This window comes from Ambystoma mexicanum, chromosome 5p (genome assembly GCF_040938575.1).
Source record: "Ambystoma mexicanum isolate Mex_15411 chromosome 5p, UKY_AmexF1_1, whole genome shotgun sequence".
Lineage (NCBI taxonomy): Eukaryota > Metazoa > Chordata > Amphibia > Caudata > Ambystomatidae > Ambystoma > Ambystoma mexicanum.
The window spans coordinates 527,634,074-527,653,942 of record NC_090930.1 but is presented as its reverse complement, the minus strand read 5'-3'; the positions used below and the strand labels follow the sequence as shown (position 1 = coordinate 527,653,942).

Below are 19,869 nucleotides of genomic sequence, written 5' to 3'. Positions count from 1 at the left end.
CAACCAGCGGGAGCCACTGCAGAGAACCCGGAGAGTTGGCATAGAGTGAATGCTGACCCCGAGATGCTCCATGCACGAAGGCTGTCACAAAACCATAATACCGAACTATTGACAAATTAAATACATAACTTACTTAGTGAATACCAAATAGTTAAAGAAAACAAAGCTAAGTGGCAAAGAAGAAAGTTCCCTACAAGAGGGGACATTTTATAAACAACACTACCCACAGCCAAGTGGCTGTCAAAAGACTTTAGGTGAACTACCACTGGGGAAAGCCTCTAACCAATAATACCCACAGCCAAGAGGCTACGAGAAGTCCATATTAAGACAACTAATGGGAAAAGCTCACAACCAGCATTGTCATCATCCAAGAAGTGGTGAGAAGCCCTTAAGAAAGCAACTGAAGCATAAATCCCCTTTTGAGAGATATATTTCTGGGAAAGCGTATGTCTCACCTTACCAACAGCCAAGTGACTGTGAAACTAGATTAAGGCGACAAGGGCACAACTCTTCCCTTTTGGGACTGTCGAGAAGTAATTAAGAGATCTTTTGAGAATAATTCTTGTACATTTCATGATCAGATTTGGGAAAATTGGAACACAATATGTCAAGAGTCCAGAGACTGTAAGACGAGGCAGTTGTTGGTCAGACCTCCTTCCCAGAAAGATTGGTGTGGAGAGTCTTGGAATCAATAGCCATCAAGTTTGAAGTTAGAGGTAGAAGTTTTCTTCCTAGCAGGCAAGTATGTCAGGAAAGGTCTTATTATAGTGTTTAGTCCTGGCAGGCGAGTGGACCAGGAAAGAAGATGATGGTTTGATATATTTGTGGCAGAAAGATATGTGAAAATAACCTTTGTTGAATGAAGAGAATCATGTAGTTTATCATTTGTTGACAAGCAGTAGCATCACTGGGACAAGTTGCTTTCTGCTATCCTGACAAAAGTGATCTATTTTAAGAAGTACCGAGAAAGAGTGACATGCTAGATTGACAAGTAGTTTCTTTTGAATAAAGTGTTACATGATAGCAGAACATTTGCACTTGGTTTATAGAATCTGTGTCTTGATATGATATGGTATAAAGGTTTTTCTTCTGTCTCTTTCCTTTCTTCTTTTCTTTTGAATACTGTGTTTTATGGATAAAATGGTATATTTTTTATGTTTTGTACATTATGTGTAAAGTTTAGTATGTAACTAAATCACATTAAATAAATAAAGATAACCCGCCTGTAAACAAGTGTTTCTAGACACGACAAGACAAGGAAGGCGAAACAAAGGGAGGACAAAACAACGATCTTACTAGGCCTTGTGTCATTCAGATCATACAAGTGCAGGGAGGGAGCAGCGGGGAGAAGTGCAAAAGGGATTGGGGGTGGAAAAGTGCAGCCAACGTGTGACAAAGTGCTGGTAATCAGACGATGCAGCCAGTGGATGGCTAATAAGTGCAGAGAGTGGGTGGACCGTAGGGTTACAGATATAGGCCACAAGTGCTAGGGGAGCCAAGAGGCAGTGCAAGGTGCAACTGGACCGGCAGTGACCTGGACCCAAATTCAGACAGTGGCCAGGTGACCAGGTGTGTGGAACAGACGGGTCATCAGCAGGGGAGAGGAAGAGAGAAAGTATAACTGAAGAGGAAGGTCTTGAGTTGCTTCTGGAACTGAAGCTGGTTCTGCTCAAGCTTGAGAGAGGCAGGGAGGCTGCTCCAGAGGGAGGATCTAGCCGAAGAAAGAGATCTGCCCCCAAATCTCTGCTTGGAAAAGCAACATACTCTCAGAGAGTTGGAGATGGATGAGCACAGAGCTCGAGAAGGGAAATACGTAGAAAGAGAGAGTTGGAGGTAGTGCGGACCCAGGCCCCAGAAAGCCTTGTGTACAATGCAGAGAGTCTTGAACTTGATCCTTGCTGCTAATGAAGAGATTTCAGAGCTGGAGAGATATGATCCCTGGGCTTGAGGCAAAGGACACATCTTGCAGTCCTGTTTTGAATAAGTTTGTAGAGGATGGTGAGTAGAGGCAGGAAGATTGAGAAAGAGGCTGTTGCAGTATTCCAGCCTTGAGAGGACCAGAGCTCTGGAGACAGTGAGCTTCTGGGGGACAATGAGGAAGGGAAGAATACCTCTAAGTAGGTGTAGCTGATAGTAAATGGGAGAGTTTCAAGAGCACTAGAAACTGTGGGTTGCTGCGCTTTGTTTTTTTGTTATTTTATTCTTGGTGGTACCTGCGGCCTGTCGGTAGAAGCTGGAAGGCCTGTGCTCGTTGTGCCTGCTTATTATGTCGTAGTAGTTGGGTGTTAGTTTCTACTCCGTCGGCGCTGTTATGGTTGCATAAGAGTGCTTTGGGCCCATTCAGTTGGGTTAAAAGATATAGTCCACAAAGTTCTTTGTTTGACACTTATTTGTTTATTTTTTAAATGTCAATCATCTTTTTTGGTTGATTTTTTGGTTCTTGATTTATTAAAGTGGGGTCTTTACAAGGCTACTGTGATTTAAAAGCAATTTAAAAGCAATTAGTACAATATCATAGTGTATGTTCACCATTATTGTGATGTGGATAGTGAATTGTTGTGGGGAGGTGGATTCAAATTTAGAGGCCGAGTGACATAATGAAAATCATAGCATGTACCATTGCAGTTATTAATCCAGTATACAATGAAACAGTATTATTCAGATGGTTAACATTTGGGAGTCAAATTACAGCCAATACTACAATATAGTTTGGCGTAAATATTTCGGTTATAGGGTAAAGTATTTAAAAGAAAGAGGGAGGGAAAAAGAGTTTTAGAAGAATTGTTAGTAAGGTTTTGAAGATAGGATGAAGCAGAGAAGTCAGTGTGATAGAAGCTGGGATTGGGGCTCACCTGTCAGGTATGCATCCTTGGTTGGGTGGGAGTTGGTGCAGGGGGCACTCAGGTGGTGCAGTCGCTGGTCCTGGTTGACTTAGCGGTTGGGGAGTGGGGAGTCGGTGCTCCTGGATCTTCAAGGTGGGTACCTAGGCTGTATGATAAGATTCATTATGTCCTGGCTGGTTAGCGACTAGTGGCTAATGGCTAATTAGTGGCTAAGGCAAAGTGAGGTATACCTCAATTTGCATTAGCCACTAATCGCTAACCACCACAAGTAGAGAGAGAGAGAGAGAGAGAGAGATAGAAGAGAGGAAGGACCCCAGTTGGACCTGAGAGGGTCGGCCAGTGAGAAAGAAGGTCAGCCGGGCCAGGGCCTGATCAGTGATACCCAGGTTATTTTGGAGGCACTTGAGCAGGATGGCATGGTTGACCGTGTTGAAAGCAGAAGAAAGATCAAGGAGAATGAGGACAAAAGAAAGATTAAAGTCAAGGTTGGAGAGCAGGTCTTCACAGATGTTCAGGAGAGCAGTTTCCGTGCTTCTGGCCGCTCTGAAGCCAGACTGATGGTCATGGAGACAACCAACAGATTCGGGGTGAAGGTTAAGCTGGGAGATGGGCAGCTTTTCCAAGAGTTTGCCCAGGAAATGAGTGATAAAGATCTGGCGATAATTAGTCGGAGAGGAAGGATCGACTCTGGGCTTCTTGAGGAGGGGGTGCACAAGGGACAGTTCAAGGGGGAGGGGAAAGTTCCAGTGGCAAAAGAGTGATTGCAGAAATCAGCAAGGGCCGGAGCAAGAGTGTCGATGTAGAAACATCATCTGGGGTGAACAAGGGAAAGGAAGAGAAGGTAGAAGGAGAGGAGGCCACAGGCGGGCCAGGCGTGGAAGAGGAGGAGGAGGAAGAGAGGGTGAACAGGATGTCCTGAATTTTAGAGATGGAATGAGAGACCAAGGCCGTGCAGAGGGCCTGAGAAGGGACAGGAGAGGTAGAGTCTGCAGAAGGTTGGCCAGCTCCTGGCAGATTTTGAAGAGTTTGGCCAAGTTGTGAGATGCCGCAGAAACACAGGCTTGGATGTGTGCTCTCTTCTTGGCGAGGACGGAGAGTCTGTACTGCCTTCGGAGCAGGCGGCAGGCCAGTTTGTCAGCCTTCCACTTCCTCTCAGCCACCCTGAACTTGTATTTCAGGGTGAAGAGGTCAATCATCCTTGCAAGAGGGATATTGTGGAAGGCATTGGGCCTCATTACACGGTAGGCGGTAGCCATGGCGCTATTAGCACCATTGCTACCCCATTACCAAATTCCGGGTCCATGTTCCCGGAATAGGGACTTACCGGGTCATTCCGACCTTGGAGGATCCGGTAAGTCCCCATTCCGGGAACCATTCCCCATTCCCATTTGAGCCCCCATAGGGCTCAATGGGAATGAGGATGGAGCTAATAATGGGCCCACTATTAGCGGGCCCGTTATTAGCTCTGAAGTCCCTCAACGGTTTCCTTCCATAACGCCTGGTAAAACCAGGCGTTCGGGAAGGGACCCGCTAAGGAACCTCGTAGTAGGGCGGTAAGGGATTACCGGCACCGGTGCCGGTAATCCCTTACCGCCTACCGTGTAATGAGGTCCATTGATTTGTTTTGAAGCAAGTGTGGTGAAAAGGACATTTGTTGTTTCTCCAAGAAGGACACTCTGGTTGGAAAATACATTTCTATTTTCCTTTAAGAGGACTTTGTTGAAACAGAACTGTTATCTAAGTATTCCTAAATTGATCCAGGGGAAGGGAATACAGCCCTGGTCGCAAGGAGTGCTTTTAAGAACATTTGAGTTTGAATTACTAAACCGTCAGCCATATTTTCCTTGTATAATTTGATTGTATGTATTAGTGTGAGGGCCTGAGGTATTTTGGGCACCAGGTCATTTTCCTTTAGTTTTAGTTTGCTAGGCAGGGACCTCTCTGTTAGGTTAGGGAAAATGTAGGTGTTTGTCAGTACCCCTTTTTACTTCGAATAAATGGCTAACTTTGAGAAAACCTTAACTTTGTCTCCGTCTCGCATTTAACCTTCACATAAGTATAGCAGAATGCAATGGTGGAGGGTGAGGGTTTGGAGAGGAGGGCAGAGGTGCGACTTCTCTTCATGGCTAATGCTAAAGAACTGAAAGAGGCGTGCCCACCATGTCAGCTGAAAAAACTATTGAGCAGAACATTGATATTCTAGGGGGATTTAAAAAATGGGAGATACTTCAGTGGTGGAAAGCCACTACTTTACAACCTACCTGACTATCAAGAGGATTCTGGAGGGTCTGCATATTCTTTCAATACTGGCCTACACAAATCCTGATACTATGATGGTAAAAGATTGGCTAGATCACACCAATGTCTGTCTGTCGTTAGTGTTCTAAAAACCATATTCACATTTGTAATCTTGGATTGACAGAAAATATCTAATGATATTGAGAAATTAGGAAAACGACTGCTTTCTTCTACTGATGGCAGAGAATGCAATAAGATAATACTACTGAATGGAAGATAACCTTGAGCAGTAAGACTGAGAAAATGGGCATTTGTAAACAACAGAATTCCCTTAGAGACAAGAAAGACTATGAGCAAGGATGGATAAATATGTTTGCAAAACTGCATAACCATATAGAGAGAAAGCAAAGGTATCCAGAACACAAGTTTCAGTGCCAACTAATACAACATGTACCCCCTTGAGTAAGAGGTCGAAAAATCCAATCCACAAAGATAAACTGATCTGCCTAAAATGTCCTTGAAGAATTCAAACAACTTCATATGGACGACGTGCTATCTTTGAGACCCACAGACCAACCTTTTGGAAGAGGTAGTGGATAATACAAAAGGAAGGCGGACAAGGAGAACTAACAGCCCAGAATAGTGTAATCTTCTCTGAGAGGGGTCATAACCAGAAGTGGAGGGGCTTGTCAATTAGGAACTGAAATGTACTATCTTCAGTATCTTAAACCAGATCCTCATAACAGATGAGGAAACAGTATGTGTTAGGACAGAATTGCATTTGTATGATTCTCCAGACCCATTTGATTAGCTTTTGCTGGCTTCCCTGAGTTTTTTACTTCACTTAGTGGCCAGAGGGACTTCTACTGTAGTCCCCCTGCCACTATGGGCCTTTTTATGATGTGCTGCCCCAGTGGCTCACAAGGCTACTAGGGCATCTGGGATTTCTAAGCACCCCATGCTGGTTCCCAGGGTGATTCTATCACACTATAAGTAAGTTGGAGAGTAGGGTGGTAGCATCTTTAATTTTGTTTTGGCTTCATCACGGGCGCAGTATTTTTTACGGTGTTAGTAGCTCAATGTACCAGTATAGTAGCCATTGGGGTTTGAATGTAATTTACTCTTGCCATGTTGTTTGGACCATCCCTTTGCCTCTTTGGACTATGAGGTAGGCCTAACATGGCAATTGTGCTGACATGAGCTCACTCTACAGAAAACTCATCATGCTCTAAAGTTAGTTAGCCTGGTGTTCTGCCACAGACATGCCCAATACACTTCCTGAACATGAGCATTTGGGAGTTTTTAGGGCCAACCTGATTAGCTGGTCACCAGAACATTTGTGTGTCCACCTCATGTATAATTGAGGGAGGGGGGGCGGGCTAAGCTAAGGCCAGCTCCTTGAGTGAGGATGCTTATGTATGGAAGTCCCTGTACATCAGATCAGTAGTTTCTTACATGGATTGCTAGAGGATTGCCACATATCTGTGCCACTGCATTTGAGGATCTGATTGTACCATATTGGCTAGATCCACGCTTCTTTGTCATTACACCAATTTCTCCTTAAGGCTGCTGGTAGTCCTTCCCAGGCTTTTCCTCATTCTCTCATCAGTCCTCCTTGCTGTCTGGAATGCTTGTCCTCTGCTGGACCCCATTTATCAGTCGTTACTTTGTTTCCTACCTGCAAAATCCTCCTAAAACAAGTGCCTCGAGGTAGGGAGCCGCCCTGGCTTGAATGAGTGGTAGGTCACTTCAGCTCTATATTGGGCCACCATGGGTTGCCTTCATCTGTTGCCACCATTGTGGGACTGTTTGTAGGCTGGCTGCCCCATCTCGCCCCTCGAGCTGCCCAGATCACCATGGTCAGGTTTCTCTGTCTTCCCGGTGCCATCTCTGTTGCTGATTCTGCTTCTGAATGGTGGGTAACCATGCTGGGTATATGGATTATTATTGCCATTGTTCATCTGGGTCGCCGGAAATCAGGTCCTTGACCCAGCCCTGTAAGAGGAGCCCTGTACTTAACAGGTTATCATGATATTTCTGAGGCAAATCTTGGTGCAGTAAGTCAGGTCAGGGGGTCATGATATATATTCCTCAAAATTGTTTTCAGGGGTCCCCTAGATCCGGGAGTAGTGAGACTTCACAGGCATTCGTCTAGCACGGTTTGCCATTGACTTCCATTGGTCCAAAATCCTGCTACCTTTCCCTCCACTTTTTTCTCCCTACCTCTACCTCGATATGAAACCACCCCTTCCCTCCTCCAAATATAATTTTGGCTTCCCTGAGGAATCACTCACATTGAGGGTAAAAATAGCAGCTTTTCATTTCAGAAGCGCCTCACTAAAGTAATGCTTGGGAGATATATAAAGGTCAGTCGTTTTGGGACAAGGGGCTCTGTAAAATTATTTTTAAAACTATTGCATGGTTTTATCCCGAACCAACAAAACATCTACAGCAAGTTGTGCAAATCCTCCAGCGGCTTTCGCGCTCTATGGGCCTCATTACGAGGTAGGTGGTAAGGGATTACCAGCACCGGTAAGGACACCGGTGCTGGTAATCCCTTACCACCCTATTCCGAAGTCCCGTTAAGGGACTTCAGAGCTAATAACGGTACCGCAAATTGCAGTACCGTTATTAGCTCCATCCCCATTCCCATTGAGCCCTATGGGGGCTCGAATGGGAATGGGGAATGGTTCCCGGAATGGGGACTTACCGGGTCCTCCAAGGTTGGAATGACCTGGTAAGTCCCTATTTCGGGAACTCGGACGCGGAATGCGGTAAGGGGGTAGCCATGGTGATAATAGCACCATGGCTACCTCCTACCTCGTAATGAGGCCCTATGTGTTAAATCAAAGCACCTTTTCTATGGGAAAATGAATGGGAGTAGGCCCAAAACAGCTTTTATTTATTTTCTTAATAACTTTTGAACCATTTAATGAAGCATTCCCAAAATGATCAGTTTAGAGGTGCCCGTAGCAAGTATATGGTTTAATAATTGTTATTCAAATCTGTTCAGAAAGTCAAAGGGTATTATCAATATAATTCTGGGAAAATTCAATGCATATTGGGGGTCATTGGCCTCATTACGAGGTTGGAGGTAAGGGGTTACCGGCACCGGTAAGGATGCCAGTGCCGGTAACCCCTTACCTCCGTATTCCGAGGTCCCTTAGCGGGTCCCGCTATTGGCGCCTGATTTTACCAGGCGCCCTTAACAGGAGCCGTTAAGGGACCAGGGAGCTAATAACGGGCCCGCTATCAGCAGGCCCGTTATTAGCTCCATCCCCATTCCCATTGAGCCCTATGGGGGCTCGAATGGGAATGGGGAATGGTTCTCAGAATGGGGACTTACCAGGTCCTCCAAGGTTGGAATGACCTGGTAAGTCCCTATTCCGAGAACCCGGACCCCTATTCCGAGAATGCGGTAAGGGGGTAGCCATGGTGCTAATAGCGCCATGCCTACCTCCTACCTCGTAATGAGGCCCATTGCATCTCTGCCGGTCCGGAAAAAAGTGGCAGGGATTCTGTATACCGGTACTTTTCCAGAACGGCAGGGGATTTACTGCCCTTCCCGTGACCTGTAATATCCCGGTAATACAGGGATATCAGGTGGTGGGAACAGTAATACCGTTTGGTGGTATCCCGCAGGTAAATCCGGCAGGAAACCAGTAAACTCCTAATGAGGACCATAGTTTTTATCTTAAATATTTATATATTATTGGTTTTATCCCAACATTAGTATTTATGGGCCTCATTACAACATTGGCGGAATGGGTTAACGGGTGCCGCAAATGGATGCGGACCCGTTAAACCCATTCTGCCAGATTACGAGGTTCCCTCACGGGACACGGGAAGGATGCCTGTTGAAACCAGATGTTGTTACCGGGTCCCGCGAGGGGCCAGGGAGCTAACAATGGGCCGGTCGTAATCGGCCTGTTGTTAGCTCCCTGCACCCATTCCCATTGAGCCCTTTGGGGGCTCGAATGGGAATGGGGAAGTTCCGGGCCCGGGTTCCTTGAAGGAGGAATTACCGGGCCCTCCAAACTCGGAATGGCCCGGTAACTCCCCATTCAGGGAACCCGGACCCAGTTTTGGTGGCAGCCATGCCGCCAAAAGCGGCATGGCTACCGCCAATGTTGTAATGAGGCCCTATATGTTATTCTACTGTTTCTACCATACACACCATTTCCATCTCAGGAGGATAGCTCAGGGGCAACACGCTCGCTTTGGAAGCAAGACGATGCAGCGCAGCACAGGTTCGATCCCTGGGTCAGCGCTTACAAACCTCTGGGTATTACGTGCGTTATAAATTAGAATTATAATTTCCCCCTCATCAGTTCCCATCAGAAAGTCTCATCATTTTCCTGCGTTGCTTAACACAACATTGATAGGATATTACCTTTGGATAAAATGCTTATCAGTAATTGAATATAGATGGTGAATAGAATTGGTGACAGCGAAGACTCCTGATGAACTCTACATTGAATAGGAATGGCTTTTGATATGAACCATCCCAGCTTCCCGCACTGGCATCAATCTTGCAGGAAAGAGTAAAACCAACCTAGTGCTTGTTCTGATACTCCTGCTACTACTGAGAGCAAAACATCAAAGTCTACCGTATCAAACGCTACAGAAAGGGCCATCCATCATGATCAGCCAGGTAAAGGCACCTTCGTCAGAGATTTTTAATATGTCATCGTACACTGCAACCAAAGTCATCTCCATCCCATTTAGTGGGCAGAAGCCAGATTGAAAAATATGTAATGTTAGATATTTCGCCATTATGGTATTAGAAACATTCACAGCATCTTGCCTTCTTTCTGTCTGTCCCTCCATTTCCCTAATCATTTTACCCTTTTTATTTAGCATGTGTTTGTCAATCCTTTGAGCATCACTATTCCTCTTTTCACATTTCTATCATACTTCCAATTTTCTCCTATCATACTCCCAATCATTCCATCTCACGCTTACCTTCCTTATAGCAGCCTCAGTTTTCCTATGCTTTCTTCTACCAGCTTTTCTGCAAACCATTGTTTCTATTGATGCTCCTAATGTCGCCTACATTGGTTTGCTATTTTTTTAAAACCTCCTCTTACTTTTCCTAAACATTGCATTTTGCTTGTGGTTGTCATCGATTATCCACTATGTGTCTGGTAAATAGTAGAAATTGTAGACATCTGCTTTTCTTTTGATGCATACACCCACACCATCACAAAAGATTCTGCATAGAATATGTGACATGTAAGTCAACCTGATTCTAAAAGTAGAATTGTTTGCGGGGGACAGAAGAGCTGGGAGCCTAAGGTGTTTGCACACACCCTTCCATGCATATGCAGATGGTGGGCTTGGGGCCCCACACTTAAATATGCATCAGCCCTCAATACCCATGTGGGCGAGGGCCGGTGCAAGCCCTCCACCCATCTGGATAATCGGCTGTCATTGCCAGTGAGTGACCTTAACAGATTTTATGTTTACATTTCCGTGCCTGTTTCACAGATGGAAATGTAAAAAGCAAAGTAGGAAGACTCATTTGTAGTATTTCTATTTCTATTCGGGCAGAACAATGCAAGCAGGGTATGAACAGATCTGTCTGCAGACAGTGCACTCCAGAATGCAAATTCCTTTCGCAAGGCACTCCTTCAAAGTGCAAAAAAGGAATATGCAAAGGAATATGAGCATGTCATTTTTGTTTCCTGAATTTGTGCCCATATAATATGTGTGATTTATTTCTCACTTGCATACATATGTGAGGACATTGTGTTGTGGTACCGGGATCCTGATAGTCTATAGTCAGGCACATCAATTATCAGTACACTTTCATCTGATGAAAATAGAGTAGACTTCAGCGGACAGCCAGTTACATGCATTAAAGGCTCTTCAAGCTTGACCTTGAAATACAAAAGAGGTGAATGGGTACTAGTGGTTGATAAGAGCAGAAGACTAGCAGGAGCCCTACTTAAGCTGTAATCTGCTCATGCAAACACAATTAAGTTCTGTCACGATGCTAGAAGGCGCTCGAGAGCCCAGCCATGATGGCCGTACTGGCGTGAGCTCCCGGCCTTCCCTCAGCAATCCGGGCATTATCCTGTGCTTTTGGTGTTGGAGACATGCAACACAGTCCATGTATGCGCTGAAGGTACTGGGCAACTGTTGGTGGCAAGCCTTGGACCGTAGATGCTAATATTGCGTGTACCGCACATCATCTCTGGAGGGCAGCTTGGCGCAAAGACCGCACGATTGAAAACGGCACTGCCTCGGCCCCAGCTCAGGTGGACTAGGGGTGTCAGAGAGTGGAGAGGAGCCCTGCTGGTGGTGCTGGAAGGCATGCCGGGCACGTTTTGTTATTGTGTTCGCAATCGGGATCCCAGCCCCTGCAGGCTACTATGGGTAAAGCAGATAAGCATCAGACCAAGCTACCCTACTCTACCCCCTCAGTCTAAGCATTTGCTTAGGGTGGTATGGACACCGAGGTGGCAGAGGAGCTGCAAGCCCTTGCTCCCTCGGAGGTGCTGCAAGATATTAAAGACATGATAGCACAGCTCCAACTGGGCACACTCTCACAAGATGGTTATCTCGACACCCTCAGCTGCAAGGTAGATCATATGCAGGTTAGGCTGAATAGACATGGGGACAGACTTGATGAAACTGAGACCCGCCTTTCCACCATTGAAGATGAAACCACATTGACCTCCAGGGAAGTGGCCCAGTTGAAAAAAGCAGTCAAGGAGTTAAACGAGAAGCCAGAGGACCTGGAGTCACGATCTCGATGAAACAACCTCAGGATAGTGGGGGTCCCGAAGGCAGCTGACAAGGGCTCCATGGAGCTTCTGGCAGAGACCATCCTGCATGATGCCTTGGGCTGGGATGGCTTTTCTTCAGTGTTCATAGTGGAGCGTGCCCACCGTATACAGGGAGGAAGGCCCCCGTGCCTGGCGCCCCACCTAGACCGATCATCGCTAGAGTTCTTAATTATAGGGACAGAGACTTTGCCCTCTGCTGCTCCAGGAAAATGGGCACCCTCGCTTATAGGGGGCAACCACATTCTGATGTTTGTTGACTTTTCTAAGAAAGTTCTGGCATCCAGAAGAAACTTTATTAGCATCAAAAGAACAATCAAAGTGAAAGGGTTCAAGTATGCCATGCTGTTTCTCGCGAGGCTTCACGTTGAACGGACACAGCGGCGAATGGCTCAGAGACATTGGCATCCAAAAAGAACTCTGACAAGCATCGGGACAGAGACCTTGGTTGATTGTGTATACAATGCTTCACTTTCTTTTCTATTTTGAAGTATAGTTGGCTATAGGAGCTCCACTCCTTGGCATGTACTGGCTTTGCAGGCAGATAGGGATGGCTGGGCCTCGAGAGGTCCTCATGTCTCGGTGCAAAGGTTTGTTGTTGTGGGAGGTGATAGGGTTCTAACTGGCAAATTGGGGTTGTGGGTGAAGGTGGGGGTGGCATTGTGGGAAAGTGTGTACTGGTTTGGTGTGTTATTGTTCTATTGTTCAGGGCAGCAATATAATTACAGCATTACAGGCACTGTGTAGGAGGCTACAGTCACACAGAGCCCAGTGGTGATGAATGGGGGAGCGTGCTGATGAAACTGCTGCTCAGGGGGTGGGGAGATGGAAGCCTACCTGTTTAGGTTGTTTGGATATTAGTGGATGTTGACATGCAAAGTTTCATGAAGGGTCTGCTATTCACCATGCGGCGGCGGGGATATCCCTTGGAATGGCTGCAGATATTTCACTTACGCACCTCACAGCAAGGGTGAATAGTGGTGGCATCCCTGCTTTACTGAATGCCTTTTATTTTGGCTTACATATGGCTAATGTAGGGATTAAATGCATGATGTGGAATGGGCATGGTTTAAATTGTACACAATTGGCTGGATTGGTTCGCCCAGTCTGCTGGAAGGACCTATGTGGGTATATCCACTGAATGCTACTTAAATTAGTTTTATTCTATAATAATGTTCATGAAAAAAATCTTGACAATCTTGTTGGATTTCAACATTTATGTGTTTATTTTACAGTTGTATTATTTAAAAGGCCTTTTGCTCAAGTGGTGTAGTCCAATGCATTTCGGTCTATTCAAGACCTTCTTCAGGGACTGTATTTAGTAAAACAATAAGAGTAAAGAAAGAAAATGTAATGACCCTCTAAACTTTGGTGTATCAATATTAATATGACATTCATTTAAAACATTGTTCAATATTCGAAATACAGCTAGGTATTCATGAATGTACCTGTATTGTTTATTCCTTGAATCTTTAGCCTTTTGTGCATATTCTTTCTTATGAGAAGGATCTATCCACTCAAGCGTATTCGCTTCTAATAAGTATTCTTTGTTGAATGTATGCTGCTTTCAATAATTCATGTGAGTAGGTCTGTATGGTAAAAAATGCTATTATAAAATTCTACCTTCAATAACTAGTAAATTCTTCAAGTATTGCTTTGACAAAGATTTGCCTCCCCAAATGGGGAGTCTTACCTGAACCAGGAGATCTTGAAACAGCAGGGTATTCCTCTCGCATGGATACGCGTAGCTACATTACCCTGTTGTTTATATATTTACAAAATGGCGGCACGTAACGCAATGACGTAATCGACATCAAGTAGCATTCAGTGGGGGCTGGTTGGGTATTGGACTGTGACACCCTTGCGCACACCCTATCAGACCACGCCCCCGTGGCTATACCTGGGCGGGTGGCAGGGTACAAAAACCTGAGTATTCAAGAATGAGAGTCTTGGTGATGTAGCCTTTCAGGAAGATATTCGGGAAAGTGTTACTAATTGTTTTCAGGAAAACAAAGGGTCAGTGGCTTCATTCTCTGTGTTATGGGAAGCCTTTAAGTGTGTGATTTGTGGAGTGTGCATCGCCAAGGCGGCAGGGATACTGAAGTCTATATGAGCCAAGCTGGCTGCTAGTGCAGCTAACTTGAGAGATGTGGAGGCAGCAGATGGGTTCCTTACGGACCCAGGACAACAGGCATAATTTCATGTGGAGCTAGGACAGTACGGGGAGAAAGCAAAGAGGGAGATAACGTTTTTTCACTGCCGCACAACAATGCGTCAGTATGGTGAGGGGCAGCGTCCTAGCAGTTTTCTGGTACATGCACTTCGGGTGGAAAAACCTGGCTCCCATATCTCGGCCATTCGGTCCCCAGCCGGGACCTTACTGCATACGGATAAGTAGATTGCAGGGGTTCTGGTAGACTATTACAGTGCACTGTATTCGTCCAAAATCTCAGTTAATCAGTCTGCAGCGGAGGCCTACTTGGATCAGGTAGCGTTGTATTGGTTTGGGCAAGAGACGATGGGCTGGTTGGGGGCCCAGATTACTACACAGGATATAGGCTATTAGGGTACTCTCCTTGGGAAATGCACCCGGCCGGGACGGGCTCTCCGAAGACTTTTATAAGGCATACGCAGTGATTCTGGTACCTCACCTGCTGAATGTGTATCAGCAAGCATTGGAGGATGGAGATCTCCCTGCGTCGTTGCACAAGGTTGTGGCTACACTACTATTAAAACCTGGGAAGTGTGCTGAGGAGTGCTCATTTTACCGGCCGATATCTCTAATAAATCTAAACAATAAAATATTGGCCAGGATACTCGCAACAAGACTTGCCCCACTGATGTCCAAATGCGTTAAGGCAGACCAGGCTTGGTTCATTCCGGGAAGGTCCAGCTCATATGGGCTATGTAGGGTGTTTGGCCTCCTCTAAGCGCTTGATCGTAAGTCCTCGGTTGTCGTGGCCCTTCTCGATGCAGAGAAGGCTTTCGACTCTGTCGAGTGGCCCGTCTTATTTTCAGTCCCTATGCTCATTGGGGTTGGTGATGCATTTCATGTTATTGGTCTCCCTGCTGTATACGGCCCCAGTGGCGCGATTGAGGGTGAATGGGCAATTGACTGGTGTGGAACGAGGCTGGCGTGCCCTCTGTCCTAGTCAGGTCCCAGCATATACACAGGGGAATAAGTCTATTTACACATCGTTTGGTGATTTCATTATATGCTGACGACATGCTCTTGTTTGTAAACGACCCAAAGTTGAATTTGGCGCCGATTATGGTAGATGTTTTAGAGTTTGGGAGCTATTCTGAGCTTAACAACCCCACAAAGCCAGTGTTGTTCACATTGACTGAAGGCGTGGAAAAAAAAGGAGGGGTTAGGTTTTCAATTGCACGAGGTGAGCACTCCGTATTTTGGAGTGATGATTGCTCATTCCCCTCTGATACTGTATCAAAAAAACTATGTAGAGCAACTTGGGCAGGCGTAGAAAACGCCAGAGAGGTGGAAGCATTTACCGTTGTCATTATATGGGTGAATATCATTGATTACAATGGTTATCCTCCCTATATTTCTGAATGTGCCCATAGAGGTTCCCCAGTCCTTTTTTAAGTAGCGGGGGCTTTGGTCACTGGTTTCATGTGGCAGGGTAAACAGGCCCGGGTACGCTAGAGCGAGTTGATTGGCCCACTGGATTGGGGAGGGCTGGCGCTCCCGGATTTTGAGTCCTATTGGGTCGCTGCACAAGCATAATTTTTTGCGTACTGACACGACCCGTTGCCAGACAGATCCCATGTTCAGATTGAAAGAGCGCTGGCAGCTCCATCTCTCTTGAGGGCTGTGATACTCACACCTCCCAGGCACGTGGGTAGGGCTAAAAATATGATCAAAACCACCTGTAAGGCTTGGTGACGCATTGATGGAAAATCATGGCAGGAAGTTTTGTACACCCCTCCCTCCTGCCTGTGATGCATGTCACTGTCATCACGCCGACAGGCGAAAAGGTTTTTATACAATTTATGGCTAAACTGGGAATTCCTTGCTGGCAGGACATTTAACTGGGTGGGCATTTTCTAACAATTCCTGAGGCAGGGGAGGTAGCTCGGCGCTTCATTAAAAAAAATATTTTAGGTTGTGTACAGCACTGAGGGTTTGGTTTCCCTCCCTGCCTCTGGTGCCCCCAACTGCTCCGGTGTTGCATGGTGTGATCAGTTCTGAGTGTAACGGCAGGTTGACTTATGGGCTATATGCAAGCAGAATAGAAAACAGGGCGGGTTGGGCTGATGACTCCCGTGAAAAATGGGAGAACTCCATTAGTGTCCCTATCCCGGATGATGTTTGACGGTGCCCAGACGCATAAGGTAGCAACTTGAAGCAGACTCAAGTTGATTTAATTTAAATTCTTGCACCAGTTTTATTTCACCGCGGCTGACCTGTGCAAGTTTGTTCCTGGGGCGTCTAACCCATGCCTGAAATGTGGTTTATCACCAGCCACATTTATACATCTGGCACTGTCCTTGAGTTTATGCTTTTTGGGCTCAGGTCTTTGACACTATCAGCGAGATAATTGGCGAGAATGTCACCCCTTCTCCGCTGTAAGCTGTGCTGGGGTAGCAACGTACCGGCACCCTTTCCGGACTGCCAAAATCCGACAATGCCGGTAGTTGCCGTGGATCCCCCGGCAGATCAGACCTGCCGGGAACCCTGGCCTCTACCGGCATTGTCTTCACTGAAGCACCGGCACTGTTAGCAACGATGCTGGTGCTTCAGTGCCCTCATTCCCATGGAGTCCAATGGGATTCCACCGGAATGAGGACTTACCGTTTCCGCCGCCTGACATCCCGGTCCGCCGTCACTTGCTATATCCCAGTGGCACTGGGATATCAGGCAGCGGAAAAGGTGTAACGCGGTTGCCGGCGACCTCGTAATGATGCCCATTGACTGATAACCAATGCCAGTGGTGCTGCCTGTATCGTCATTGTGTTGTGATTCTCGCTGGTATATTTGGAAATGGACTTCTGTCCTTTTTATTTTTCTTATTGTTATATAACAAATGAAGAGTTTACCATAAAAAAAAAGTAATGGCACAATGCTTTTCAGCTTTTGTGAGAAATACCGTTGTTGAAAAACGCTTAAACTTTTTGCAGATTTCTGATACATGCTCCAGTCCAACAATTGTGAAGAAAACAGAAGAAATCTCCAAACACTACATGGAAATGCTTCTGCGTTTACGGGAAGAAAAAGATAAAGAGATCCACAATCTCAGGGTAAGTCTCATCTCAACTTGCACGAAACTAGTGAAGAATTTGTGCTCACGAATATCTCTGAATATAGTGTGCCTCATTATTTTCCTATTCGTCCAGTTAGCTTTGGTGCCTGGATATTGCGTTAAGGTGCTCACCTCTTAAACATACGCAACATTCCTTCTCCCTATGCGTGAACCAAGGTCGAAGGTCTGGATTTAGGTCAGATGGATCAGGGGGAAATTCATAACTGTGTTCTGAACACAGCGGTCATGTTTTCTAGCATGTTGCGCCCCACTCAGTCTACAAAGCACTGCTCTGGCTTTTGTGACATACAATCAACAATCCGAGCTAATTGTTTCAAGATGGGGTACATTTTTTATTTATTTGCATTTATAAAGCGCCTAGCTGCCCTGAGGCATCGTGGCACTGTTAAGAAGGCTTGCTTAGTTACATAAGTGCTTTGTGTGAGGTACATGGTTATTTAGTTACAGTCAGTCAGATAGGTTCAACACAATTTACAGGCCGCACCGATGTAAGTGGGCTCAAGGCAAAGGATGCAGGTACAACAGGTGAAACATATGGTCAATCAGGTGTTTGCAACACAATACTGCCTGCACCTCATGTTAGGGGGCTTAGGCAAAGGATGCAGGAGGGAAAAATCAGGGGCAACGTATTATAGTCATATCGGTGGGCAGAGCACATTGTAGGCCACACCTCATGTTACAGGGGGGCTTCAAAGTGAATGATGCGGGAAGTCAAAACCAACAGGTTCATGGTGTGTGTTTCCGCCTGACCCAAGTGGCTGGGCGGCGTCAACCCACCGAGGCAGGACAAATCCGGGCGCAGCTGCATGGTGCTTACCCCATGTAGCAGGGCAGTAACATGCAAGATGCAAAGGGCAAAATATAGGGTGCCTACCCCATGTTGCAGGGAAGTGACATGCAAAAGTCAACTCAGGGCAAATATAGGGTGCCTACCCCATGCTGCAGGGGCAGCAGCACGCAAGATGCGAAAGTCAATCCAGGGCAAATATAGGGTGCCTACCCCATGTTGCAGGGCAGTAACACGCAAGATGCAAAAAGTCAATCCAGGGCAAATATAGGTGCCTACCCCACGTAGCAGGGGCAGCAGCACGCAAGATGCAAAAGTCAATCCAGGGCAAATATAGGGTGCCTATCCCACGTAGCAGGGGCAGCAGCATGCAAGATGCAAAAGTCAATCCAGGGCAAATATAGGGTGCCTACCCCACGTAGCAGGGGCAGCAGTAGCACACAAATGCGTAATAAAACAGATTTTATCAGGCGTGGTTAGGAGGAGACGGGAGGTAGGGGTCACATTGGCTGAGGCAGTGTAGGAGAAGGTGGGGAGCACAGATAGCGCCAAGGTGACTGGGGTAAGGGTATACTCGGCAACAATTAGCCAAAGGGAGGTGTGCACGCAACACGCAGCGTGAGGGCAGTGCAGCAAGCAAATGCCGACCCGAGTTTGGCATGGTGGAGAAACCAATGCTTTTCAAGTTGTAAATGCTATAGAATATGTTTAAACAAATTCAAGGAGCTATGTGCAACACTGATACTTTTATCTATTTACGTTCTTAATCACAATGATAAGCAATTGTATAATTTTGGCATGACATCGTATGTGATCTAAGAACTTTTATTAAGTTTTATCGAAATAATGTTCTTATTTTTCTAAGTTGATATTAGTGTTGCACTTTTAGGAATATGACCCAATGCTCTCTTATACTTTGTAAAGGTTCTGTTATGTCATAACTGTACCAAGAACAAATAAATAAAAAATAAAATAAAAAAAGAGGCAGAGAAGATAGGTGGTACACAATGACTAGGGCTGTACGAGATGTGAGCCGGAAGGTCTACCGTATGAATACTGTATTGAGATGGCGAGCACAGCGGAGCAGAAATATCTTTCTTACCTCCCGATTGGAATGCTGGAATGCCATGCAGATGACAGGAAGAAGACAGGATGCCTTCAAAGCGGGCCTTAAATGCGGGGACCCGGCTTCGCCTTACGGCTCGGCCGGGTCTCGGTATTAGGCAGCAGGTGGGCCAATCAGCAGATGAGGTCTTGCGGGGTGCCTCTGCAGACACTCCAGGCACTGCAGCTGGTTGGGTGAAAGGCGAAACAAAGGGCGCCTTCTTAGAAGAGTGTCCAGGTCTGCACTAACTGCTTAGTGCAGTGGATGTAGAGGCAGACTCTTCTGTCCCTCGATGTTGTGGGGGACTTCCTTCTTCGTCGGCTTACCCAGGGAGAAGACAGGAAAGCTTCAAAGCGGGCCTTAAATGCGGGTACCCGGCTTCGCCTTACGGCTCGGCCAGGTCTCGGTATTAGGCAGCAGGCGGGCCAATCAGCAGGTGAGGCCTTCGGGGTGCCTCGGCAGACACTCCAGGCACTGCAGCTGGTCCGGAGAAGGGCAAAACAAAGGGGGGCCATCTTAGAAGAGTGTCCAGGTCTGCACGAACTGCTTAGTGCAGTGGATGTAGAGGCAGACTCTGCTTTCCCTCGATGTTGTGTAAATGATATAGTGTTCATGCTCTTAAACTAACAGGGATACTGGCCTCCTTCACAGCCCATTATTTTAGCTCTGGGAAATAGTCCCCAGCCCACTTTTAGTCTTGGTCCCAAAGAAGGGAGGGTTTGGGCCATAAAATAGCAATTGAGGGACCTCTTAGGCAAAGGTGTCAGGCTGAGTCAAAACAAAAGTGTTGCAAATGCCTAGCTATGGGAATACTGATCGTCCC

The 19,869-nt window shown here is 46.3% G+C and overlaps 1 protein-coding gene across 3 annotated transcripts in view; it reads left to right on the top strand.

Annotated features, from left to right (window-relative positions):
• Positions 1–19,869, top strand: part of POF1B (POF1B actin binding protein) — a 464,150-nt gene that overhangs the window by 374,737 nt on the left and 69,544 nt on the right. For all 3 annotated transcript variants that reach the window (XM_069612934.1, XM_069612932.1, XM_069612933.1), the window contains exon 13: positions 17,012–17,131. In XM_069612934.1, the coding sequence (XP_069469035.1) occupies positions 17,012–17,131 (120 nt within the window). The remainder of the gene's footprint in view (positions 1–17,011; positions 17,132–19,869) is intronic.